Source organism: Sminthopsis crassicaudata, chromosome 4 (assembly GCF_048593235.1).
Source record: "Sminthopsis crassicaudata isolate SCR6 chromosome 4, ASM4859323v1, whole genome shotgun sequence".
Classification (NCBI taxonomy): domain Eukaryota; kingdom Metazoa; phylum Chordata; class Mammalia; order Dasyuromorphia; family Dasyuridae; genus Sminthopsis; species Sminthopsis crassicaudata.
The window spans coordinates 327,080,191-327,092,374 of NC_133620.1; the positions used below are offsets into that span (position 1 = coordinate 327,080,191).

Here is a 12,184-nt window from a genome sequence, read left to right on the forward strand (position 1 = left end):
ACTTTGTGAATAGACATCAAGTTTGTAAATCCATCATGTCATATTGAGCTTGACATTATCCACATTAGTAAAAATATTTACGTAGATGATTTCCTAACACAGAGAAGTATGTTTTTTCAACAGTCATTGTGCTAAGCACTTTACAAATATTACTGTATTCGATCTTTACAACACTGAAAAGGAGGTTCCATTATGTTCCCCATTTTACAATTAACAACACTGAAGCAGACAGAAATTAAATGACTAAATGTCACATAATTAATGTGCCTAAGACCAAATTTGAACTCAGGTTTTCCTGACTCTGGTCCTAGCACTTTATCTACTGTATCATCTGGCAGTCCCTATATTAACTATATGACCCAGAAAAAGACTAATAATTTCTCAGTACTTTAGAAAACTATCAGTTGAGAAAGTGATGACCTGCATTAATAGAAGGAATTTCTTCACCTGGAAGTGTACTAGGCCAAGGAAATGAGAGGTTTAGTTATCCTTATTCAATCCTTAGGAAGTTCCTTATATTAAACTGAAATATAATTCCCTTTAATTTCTACATATAATTCTTTTTCTTCCTCTTGGAATCTATCAAAATAAATCAAATTCTCTTCTCTGTTTTAATATTTAAGATCACTAACAACCTTCTGTACTCTGTCCTCCAACACACATTCATATACCACTACTACCATTTTCCTCCTCAGATATCCTAAATTTCAAAAATAAGAATTATTTTGTAAAAGAGGTCAGTATTTCTAACCTTTTTTAACACAGAAAGAGACATTTCTTGTGGCCAGTTTCTTTTTGCTCTTTGAAAAGCAAATTTTCTTCTTGACTTCATATTCCTTACGCAGACAGCTGGCAATGATGACTGGTTTCTAAAAAAGATAGTTCATTTCCTTATTAAATTTCACAAATGTGTTTTACCCTCCTGAAAAACTGCTTTTTTTGTTACAAATTATGGAACAAATCATATTTTTCATTAAGAGAACGTGTAATTAAAATGTTTAAGTTTAATGAAGTTCTAAAATGTTTCATGTTTCAAGAACTAGATATTTATTTATTTTTTTATTTTGTTAGTATTAACTTAATAGTCAAAGACAAATATGAACAATAAAGGAAAACAAAAAAGAATTGGATATAAACTCATGAATTTTTGCTTCATATGGTTTGTGTCTTAAATTTAACATAGTATTGAGAGGATTGCCCTATTTGAAAATGTTATTTCTGCTAAGATGATACAAGCACACACACACACACACACACACACACACACACACACACACAATACACACTTACACACACACAAAAGCAGCAACAGTAGTATAACAGCAGCTTCAGGAACTTGCAGCTCAGAAATGGTAATGGGATTAGAGAACTGATCAAAAAAAATTACAGATAATAATTGGCAATTCTATTGCCCATATGCAGTTCTAGATTGCAGTTCCAAAGCACAAAGGAGTGTTTGTGGTTTGTCACAAGGAAGCCTGGGTCCTGCTCACATTTTTTAGGCATGAAGAAATACCAGGTGACTCCATGAGAATAGAAGACCTGAACACAATTCTGGGAAAAGAGAAATACTAGTGCTTGCAAGCTGCAGGAGAACAGGGGCCTTTCCTATATAAGTTCCAGAGTGCTGACCTGAAAAGCAGTGATCATACTTCTTTCTTTCAGATACACTGAAAACTTGTAAAACTTTTAAAACTAGTTCTGAAAACAACAGCATGAAAAAGCATTAAGTTTTGGAGTGTGCTTCCTCACTTCAGTTGAGCAGAACCCAACTTCATAGTCAAGAAACAGACTGTATACATATTTAACCTATATCAAATTGTTTGCTACCTTGGGAAGGAGGGAAGTGAGAGACGAAGGAAGAACAATTTGGAACGCAAAGTCTTACAAAAAATAATGTTGAAAACTATTTTTACATGTATTTGGAAAAATAAAATACTTTTGAGGGGAAAATAAAATATTTAGAGAAAAAAAGAAACAGATTGGGAAAACAAGCAAACAAACAAAAGGAATTAACCATAAAAAGCTACAATGGTGGCTGGGAAGATGAAGACACAAACTCAGGAAAAACAACAACAACAATAATATGAAAACAGCCACAAACAAAGATTAAAGAAAAATAAATAGGATACAAACCCAACAAGGATTTCTGGAAGAGGTAAAGAAAAAAATGAGAATTGTAAAAGAAAAATGGGAAAATTATGAAAAGATAACATTTCTTTTAGAGACACAAAAAATACTTAAGAAAATAATTTACAAAACAGAATTGTTTTAAAGACAAAAGGTATAAAAATTTGCTAAAGGAAAAAAATTCCATTTAAAGCAAAATAAGCCAACAGGGAAAGGATGTCCAAATGTTACCTGAATAAAATAATTACTAAAAAATGGAATCGGGCAAGTAAAAGTTAATATACCATGAGACATAGAAGAATGAAAAAATAGAAGAAAGTATGATATATTTCATCAGAAAAAAATCATGTGGAAAATGATTGAGGAAAGAAATTCAAAAATTACTGTTAAACTTGGAAGCTATGATCATTAAAAAACATAGAAATGATATTTCAAGAAATTATAAAGGAAAATTTCTCTCATCATAGATCTGTAGAGTAAAATGCAAATTGATAGAATACACCAATAATCTCTTGGAGGAAATTCCAAAATGAAAAGTCACAGGAATAGTATAGACAAATTTTAGAGCTCCAAGGTCAAAAGGAAAATATTGCAGACAGACAGAAAGAAATAAATCAAATATTATACATCCATCATCAGAATCACATAAGATTACATGTTAAAGCAACAAAAGACTGGGAACATAATATTCCTACAAGGAAGCAAAAAAAAAAGTGAATACTCATGAATATAATTTCTTCTATTATTATATATGCTTTCTAGAAATGGAAATTATTGCTATATGTTTTGAATCCTCCATGATGTTCTCTTGGGCACATTACAATGTTTCATTTTTTGCTTTTCTGTTTGTTTTCTATTCTGCTTTTTTCTTATTTTGTACTTAGTTCAGTAAATAAATTTTGAAAAGAAAAAAAAAACCTTGAAATTGAAATTCTATAACCCAGTGTTAGATAAACATGATCACTTGTGGATAGATTCCTTATTTGACATGAAGCTTTTACATCCACTATTGGTTGGATTGCCCCTCCAAAAGAGATGACAATTTATCAACATCCTTTATTTACAAGGGAATTGGATTACAAATGTAGAACACTTTATATATATATATATATATATATATATATATATATATATATATATATATATATATATATATATATATTTAGTTGATGAGATAGTTTCTTGAGCTTCTCTTTTCTGTTTTTATTCTTTGTTACAGAGGATAGTTATTCAAACAAAAAGTAAAAACAAAAGATATCAAGATTTTCCAAATGAAAAATCTAGGTGAACTTAAATAAATTAATATATAAAAGAAAAAATAAGCAATTGAATTAAATTTATTCATTTGATTTTACCTCATCAAAGGTTAAAGCAGCCAATGCACTTGTAGTTCTTGCTCTCTCTGCTCGAACATCTTCATCTTCACCTTCTGGTTTTTCTTGGTTTGGAAAAACTTCACTACTTCTTGGAGAAATTCTACAGAGAATATCATAAAGATAAAGCAAATAACCAAAAACATTTATTAAGCATTTATTATATATATATATATATTAAGAACCAAGAACTATGATAGGTAATGATCATGCAAAAGCAAAAATAACAGTCCCTGAAAATTCTATAGGAAAATACAAAATGTATACAAATACAGTTTTAATCTAAGACTTGGATATGATGAAAAATGGCTGAATGATGATGATCTAATAGGTCATTAGAAGGTAGGAAAGAGAGGATCAGGAAAATCTTCATGTTAAAGGTGACCTTGAGATATACTTTGAAGGAAACTAAACATATTAAAAAGTGACATATAGTAAGATGGAAGTCAATGAGTGAACAAGGTAACAATCAAGGTTGTGAAAGACTTTATATGACAAAAGTAAGAATATGTATTTGCTCCTACATCACCTAGTTTTTTAGGAGAGGAGGGAGAGCTTGGTGTGTGTGATAAAGTTAGTTCTGCTTTAGAAAAATTACTTTGGCAATAAGGAGATGAAATCCATCGATACTTTAAAAAATTAATTCATGCTATTCACTGAAAGATCAAATATTAAAGCTGAAACTAAGATAGTTTGGAAACATAATGAGAAGATAGGAAAAGTCCCTGATGTTTGGAAAGATTAAAGATAAAAAAGAAAAGGGGATGGTGAGAATGAGATGGATAAATAATATCATAGAAACAATGAATGTAGTGGACAATAGTGGGCCTGCTATGCTATGATACATGGGGTAATGGAAAGTTGGACACAAATAAATGACTAAACAACAACAACAACTTTGGTAGCTCCGTAAAGGATGGATTTTCAGGTGAAAAGCTATTGTCAATAAAATTGTGGTCCCAATAAAATGTTACTTCGATTTAATAGAAAAGAAGATGAAAAGCCTCTCATCACTCCCTCATTGTTTCTTACCAAACTAATTTCCATCCCAATTATCCCATTTTTATTAGTGTTACCACCATATTCATCTTCATCTATATCTAGCAACTGGACCCAGATGCCTCTAGAGGGGAAAGTGAGGCAGGAGACCTTGCACAGTTGGATTTTTAAATCCAACTCACTTGCATGTCATGGCATCATTTCCCTGAAGTCATGGTCCTCTTAGAGAACGAAGGACAAACACCATCACAATATTCTTCTAATTTACTAAAACATCTTCAATCATATTTAATTTTCCTTCATCATCTACACTAGTGGTCTCAAAAGTTGGAACCATGAAATGACCTCGTTGGATATATGATAAAACAATTGGCATGTGGGAAGCTGGTAGCACTTGTCCCTTCCCCTACCAGCAAATTATGGGCTAGTCTACAATACAATCACACCAACACAATATTTCATCCATTCCAATTCATTCTACCTTTTTTGCCACTGTACAACTTTCCAAACTTTCCACCATTAGTCCCCAAGGTCAACTGTAACCTCATCCTGACCCAGGCACCCATGGAAACAGTTGCTCAGATAGCACTGGGAAAATCCACCTCCTCCCTAGCATATCATAATCCTTACTTCCCAGATCTCATTTTTTAGCCGTACCAGGTACTCTTTAAAGTACAAACTCTCTCTACTGCAGCAGTAATAAGTAAGAATTCCATTCTTCTTTGTTTGGATGAGACAGAATGAGTTACAGATTTCATTCTATTATTATTTTCCCCAAACTCAAAGCAGTAGCTCTCTATTTCCTATAGAATCAAATACAAATCCCCCTATTTTGTATTTAAAATCCTTTATAGGATGGCCTAAACTACCTTACAATCCTTATTATGTTATTCCCCTTGTTGCATTCTACTGTCCAGCTAAACTGGCTTTCTGGATTTCAAATATATTTAAAAACTCACTAAAATATCCAAATATGAATAAGTATGACCAGATAAACAACAAAAATGTATTTATACTGCAAATTATTTAAGAAGTTGAAATCAGAGACATTTTACCTTTTTTATTTTTTTTAACTTTGCATGGTGAATGTCTACAGCCAGAGAAATAATTATATTTACTGATTATTAAGACCTGTCTTTTGATTGTTATAATGTGTATTTTCAATTTAAATTATCTTTAAAAAGAACCTTGCTTGGTTAACAGAATAATTACTAACAATGATTATTTCTCAGTTTTCTATATGCTCTAGCACAAACAAGGACTTAAAAAAATGATGAAGCTATTCAATAACATTGCTTTGTCATCTTTAACCATGGAAATTTTGTCTGAAGTTGGATTTGAAATCACAAAGATAAGTCTTCCTGATTTTTGACCTAGCACTCTATCTGCTGTGCTACTAGGTGTCCTCAAATAAATGTGCAATAAATATTTTTCATTGAATTTTTGTGCTTAGGGGCAGCTAGATGAAAGCATAGATAGAGCACCAATCTTGAATTCAAGAGGAACTGAGTTCAAATCTGGTCTCAGACACGTAACACTTCCTAGCTGTGTGACCCTGGGCAAGTCACTTAATCCCAATTGCTTCAGCAAAAAAAAAAAAAAAAAAAGAATTATTCGTGCCTAATATAATAGTCAAACACTTAGTATTTAAATTAATTGAGATGTTTAGTCTACCTGAAGACAGGATCCTTTCTCATTGATTTCTTTCCATATTTCATTTCCAGAAACCGTAGAACAAACAGGAGAATGATAACTTGAAGATAAGGCTAGCAGGAAAGAAACATAACCACCATTATTTACAATATAACAGAAGATCAAAAGTTTTTACAAAATCACAAGCCTCTGAGGCATGTGTGAGTACTCCTTCCACCAATGCAGAGAGTATCCCATTTTAGATGTCCTTAGAGAAATGCATTACTCAGAGTACACCTTAATAATGAGTCTCTCTAAACTTACCCAAACTAATTTCATACAATGCCAATCCCATATTTAAATAATTTCCCAGAGCTGTTGCTCTACTTACTATAGCATCTCAGAGTTAAGGTCATTTTCATGCTAAAAATGTATATTACACTAGAATTTTAGAAAGACCAAATAATCTGGAGGGAAACGGGAATGCATTGTTTCTATAAATTTATATATATATAACAAAAATCTTACAAATTTAGGGCATAATGCATGGATTTTAAAACATTTGCAAAAAAGCTTATAAGCTTTACATAGTTCAAAAAAATTAAATTATTTTTCAGTAAATAGCATTTCCCCTCTCCCAGAAATAAAAATCCCAAAAGAAAGTTCTTACTATTAAAAACACTAAGAGGCTGCTGTCACTGACTCCATCTATTTCATCTTCATAATGATCAAGATTGTTCGAATAAGAGAGCTGTTAAAGGAAAACAATGGCCAAATGAAAGTTCATTTGTTGAACAAGTATATTTAAATTAACAAGAAGCTCATTCAGCAAATATTTCTTCCCTTATTCTGCTTGAATTTCTTCACTGCTCTAGGAAAAATGCATTCTTCAAAAGTGGAGACAAGAATCTTCTCTCTATGATGTACTCCTCTCACTAAGTCTTTTTTAATTGTTAATTTTAATTTCTTTCTCTTTACTCCTTTGTCTCTTGCACTTTTATCTCTTCTTCCCCGTTCTTTGTTTCCTTCCTTCTCATTGAATCAGACTATACATTTAATTTTGAAATAATAAGGAAAGTGAGTTTATCCCTATCCAAAATTGTGAAACAAATAAATCTTGTCCTTCTGTGTCCTTTTCTATCTTTATAATGCCAACTCCTCTCTAGATTCTTATGCCATATCTTCCCTGTGAAATATAATCTCAAAAATAATTTTATAAATTCATTCATACTGAATACTATGTCATTATCAATTTTTTTAAATTAAATCTCTCCCTCTCACAATACTCATTGAAAATTGGTTTCCTACACATCACCTCATTATATTCACATTCTCTCTTCTTCATTTTAAACATACTGGGTCAAAAGGAAGAATAGCCATGCAAATTGCTCCTTACTATCACTTAAAGAACTTTCTTCTGTTCCACCAGGTAATAATTCTTCCATCTTTGAGATCTCAATTATATCACCCTAAGGACATGGTAATGCTTTAGGAGCCACTTTCATTTTCCAATTTTTCCTCAAGGAATTATGTGCCTGATTAACCAATATCTACTTCAAGCTAAGGTCAGTCATTTGGGATTTCAACACACATGCTGGCATCTCTCACAAATAGTCTACCATCTCAGTTCACCAAATTTCACAGTTCTCACAACATGTATCTCTTTTCAGTCTCAGTCACACACAGGAATAGTCATATCTTTGATCAGCCATAAGTATTCCATTTCCAAGATATACAACTCTGAAATTCTTTATTTAACAATAGTCTCCTTCCTTTCCACCTAGGATTCCTCCTAATCTTATCCTTGAACCTTACCATGAACTCAAGTCATTCTTACTGCTCTCCTGGTCCATCATTATTACTCTGGTCTCACATTAGGTCCTTTGTAATCCTATCCTGAAGTCAGCCAGTTCAGCTATACACTGTCATCTATTCTCAAATTTATGGTTATTATCTATGTGTGTGTGATTTTTCTTTCCCTATCCCCTTTCATTGATAATCATTCATATTATACATCCTGTGGTGTTTTCTAAGACTTTGTCCTGTGTCCTCTTCTCTTTCTTTTTTCTCTTTCTTAGTGACCTCACCAATTCCCATGGGTTCAGTAGAACTCTCTAGCAAATTATTTTTCACACCAATATATTGAATCATCATCTATCTCCTGATTATTATCCAAATTACCAGCTGTCTGTTAGGTATAATCTGGATGTCTTGTTGACACCTCAGACTTGAGACCTTCCAAGACTTCTGAGAAAAGGCTTATTATCTTACCTGCCCCCAACTCAAACACATTCCTCTTCCAAATTTCTCTATTTTATCATCCTAACAGTCACCCAGATTTGAAATTCTGCTCATCTCAAATCTTCTTGTTGAATCTCCCAACAAAATGTAAGCTCCTTGAAAACATGGAGTATTTTTAAATTTTACTTTGTATCCCTAATGCTGAGTACAATGTCTTACTCATAATTATTGTTTTGAGCTTCATATTCAAAGAGCACTGATGATATCAGGGGTAATATTTTGACTTGCTCATGAATTGGATTTAAGTGAGGCAGAACTCCACTAAGTTGTCAGCTTCATTTCCTGAGTCATCAAAGCTCAGTGACAGGAAAAAATCAATACGGATGGTAATAGCCTCAAACACAATGAATGATCTGAGTGTTTTTGATACCCGGCCAAATTCTAAGCACTCCACGGAGTCTACCCCAGCGACCTCCAGGGCCACTGGAACAAATTGTTCTCATTTAGGATGTGGCCACTGTGCATGCTACAGCTTCTTGGAGCCACAGGTAAGAGTTGGATGAATCAATTGGATGAAGCTACAAAGGGTGGATAAGCAGCCCTGAAAGGGGCTTGGCAGGTTCTCATACCAGGATGTGTCAGTCCTTCTGAATATCCTAAATGTCAAAAAATATTGATATGAGGGAGCTGGGTTGAGTAACTTTTTGTTGGTGTGCTATTGAACTAAATGGATTCTGAATAATAAATTCTGTTTCAACTGAAAATTTTCTGATTCTATAACTAATGAGCCTTAGTTTATCACTTCTTCAAAGGAAAACATATTTTAAATCACAGGAATAAATTTATGACCATTGTAGAATTTAAGTCTAGTGAAATGGTATATGTGTTAAGAGGGTATGGTAGAGTTAGTTAAGGAGATGGTAATGCTAACTTTCTAATGTCCCTGAAAGCACAATAGAATAGTGTACAATCATACTGCCTTTTGGTAAGGCTAATCTCCCACAATCATGTGTATGGTAAATGAAAGTATATTAATGAAGAGACCATTTGGTTGTACTCTACCTTCCCAAATAGAGAAATAGATTCTCCATTGATCTGCATATACCACTGGAGTTCATAAATGAGTTTAGCCTCTCCCCTAAATATAAGGAAAGGTAATTAAGTTAGGAGATTTCAAATTTCATGTCTCTTTGCTGAAGCAATTAAAGTAATGGGTAAAGCATTGGACCTGGAGTCAAAAAAAAAAAAAAAAAAAAAAAAAATCTGAGTTCAATTCCAGCCTTAGGCCCTTACTAGCTATGCGGTCAAGTAAGTCATGTGACCTGTTCACTTCAGTTTCCTCAACTGTAAAATGAAAGTAATAATAGCATTTGCCTCCCAAGGTTGTTCAAGTGAGATAACTCTAGCAAGCACTTAATAAATACTTGTTTTCTTTCTCTTCTAACATCAGCCTTTTTGTATTTTATAAAACTGACATTTTATATATTGCATATTTCCTCATGTGGAACAAAGCTTTTTCAACTGATGATATATTTCAGTATCTTACTAAAAATAATAGAATTGCTTACCCCATAAAAAACCATTAGACAGCCAATCAGTGTGTAAAAAGGCGCTAATATCATACAAGGAAGCATGATAAGTAATTCAAAGCTACTTAAAAATAGGATGCCAAATAAGAACATAGAGATCTGAAAGAAAATTTCAAATAGGTTAGAATCACATATTATTTTCAATGATTTACAGAGTACAAGTAAATATATACTGTCTCTAGGGGACAGTGCAGGGCTGAGCTGAACAGAACCAGGGGACAGAATGTCTATCTACATAAGGATAGAACAACTAGGGAAGTTTCACTTGTGCTTCTGTTATTAGAAAACATCTTTAGTGGAATCAAATTTATTCAAGACAGGATTATACAAATGGTTCCTCTTAGAAACATTCCCACTTTCTGCAATAGTCTCTAGAGTGATTAAAGTAACATTTTGCCTTGATTCAGAATTTCTAATCTACTGATGTGTTAGAACTGAGACATCTTTCTCTAAGATATGACCTATAGAACATGAAGTATTTAGGCTATGAATAAGAATAGGATAGTTTTTCAGCCTACATTGTCTCCAATGTCTATAGAAAGACAAATTGGAAATCAAAGCTATGCTGATAGCTGACTTTCCTATACATCTTCATCTTTCAAAGTCTTCTCTCTCCATGGGCCTTATTAAAATGCGTATCTTTCTTCCAAAAAAGTTGTAGCACTACTTCCATCCCTCATACTTCATTCAACAGTTCCTTTTCATATTAAGAGTCACTTTCATATTAAGAGTCACTTTCATGCTTATACAGAAACAAATGAATTGTCCCAGGCTTCTTTGGAAGGCTATTTTAAAGAAATTTGCAAGAATTATGAATCAGTATGAATGGTCCTCCTACATTTAGACATAAGAAAACGTATGATGTACCCCTGGAATGTTAAACCTTATTGCCACTAGCATTCTCATGGTTTTGGATAAGCAAGTATGATATCTTTGTTGCTCAGTTGGTCTTTTTTGTTAAGTAGCTGAATTAGATAATTTCTCAAGTCCTGTCAAGCTCTCTAAAATTTTATGATTCTATTCTTTTCAGTGAAATAAGAATGCAAGTTATGAACAGATGCCAGGAGAAATAAAGATGGAGATAGAGGCTGAAAATGATACAACTGTAATAAATATCTATGAAATAATATTAATTTCTATAGTTCATTGAAAAAAAAGACAATATTAGTTTTGAAGGTGAAAATGAAATTAATAGAATGGTTTGTACTTACAATTAAGAAGCAAAAAAACCAAAGGCCGCTATTTTTTCTCCTCTTACGAAAAATGAATGAAATCACATATGTGAAGATAATAACAGATGCTGCATAACCAATAATACACAGTATCTGAAATTAATAGAAAATATATTAAGTATTAGAAAGACAAATGCTGTCCAGGAAAATATGGAAAATCCTAACAACCATTTGCCAGGAGGTGTTCAAGACATATATGAGGTAGCACAGAGACCATGTTAATACTTGAAATGATTATTCTGTCTAGATGCTTGCTTCTGTGGTTAGCAAACTCCCTCTCCACCTTATTATCCTGGTCAATATGATACAGAATCACACATTCCTATAAGTTAACCTCAAAACCCAACTGCCCAACCCTACTTTGCCTTCTCTAATTCCTATTCACTTCAACTCTACATCTCCTATGCCCCACTTCAGATCTATCTGCCCTTTCCCCTATGTCATGTGAAAATCCAATTTTATTATTAACAAGCTTTCATTTTAGACATCTTAATTTTCTTGTATTTTTTTGCTAGTCACAGAGGCCTGCTGTGAATGGATAGTCATTAGTTCGGGATCATCCAGGAAAAACTGCATCTTCTCTCCTACCTGGTTCTGATATGGCACACTGATTCTGGAGAGTTAAGAGGTATGTCAAAATGCTCCTTGACACCTACTGTCAGTTCTAGACTTCCTTTCTGCCAACCACACTTAGCTATTTCTCATCTTTTGATGGTTATGATATACAAATTTGTCACCCAATCTGGACCAATCTGGACCTGAGTATTATTTACTGGCTGCTAGATTATTATTTTTCTCCTCTCTCTCAATTAAATACTTGATTTGCAGTCTTCCTTTCCATTCCAACCTTTGCCCTTATACCAAGGGATTTTAATATTTGGCATTTCTTCAAATAACATAATCTTGCATTTCATCAATTTCCTGTGATTTACTTTGCTACTCCAAATCAGTTACACACAAGATCAGCTATACTCTTGATTTTACCATT

The 12,184-nt window shown here is 32.9% G+C and overlaps 1 protein-coding gene across 5 annotated transcripts in view; it reads right to left on the reverse strand.

The window, feature by feature from the left end:
- Nucleotides 1-12,184, reverse strand: part of LOC141538799 (ATP-binding cassette sub-family A member 10-like) — a 118,606-nt gene that overhangs the window by 19,408 nt on the left and 87,014 nt on the right. For all 5 annotated transcript variants that reach the window (XM_074260617.1, XM_074260616.1, XM_074260619.1 and 2 more), the window contains 6 exons: nucleotides 11,176-11,289; nucleotides 9,944-10,063; nucleotides 6,805-6,885; nucleotides 6,177-6,268; nucleotides 3,486-3,606; nucleotides 752-869 (listed from right to left, as the gene is read on the reverse strand). In XM_074260617.1, coding sequence (XP_074116718.1) covers nucleotides 752-869; nucleotides 3,486-3,606; nucleotides 6,177-6,268; nucleotides 6,805-6,885; nucleotides 9,944-10,063; nucleotides 11,176-11,289 — 646 coding nt within the window. The remainder of the gene's footprint in view (nucleotides 1-751; nucleotides 870-3,485; nucleotides 3,607-6,176; nucleotides 6,269-6,804; nucleotides 6,886-9,943; nucleotides 10,064-11,175; nucleotides 11,290-12,184) is intronic.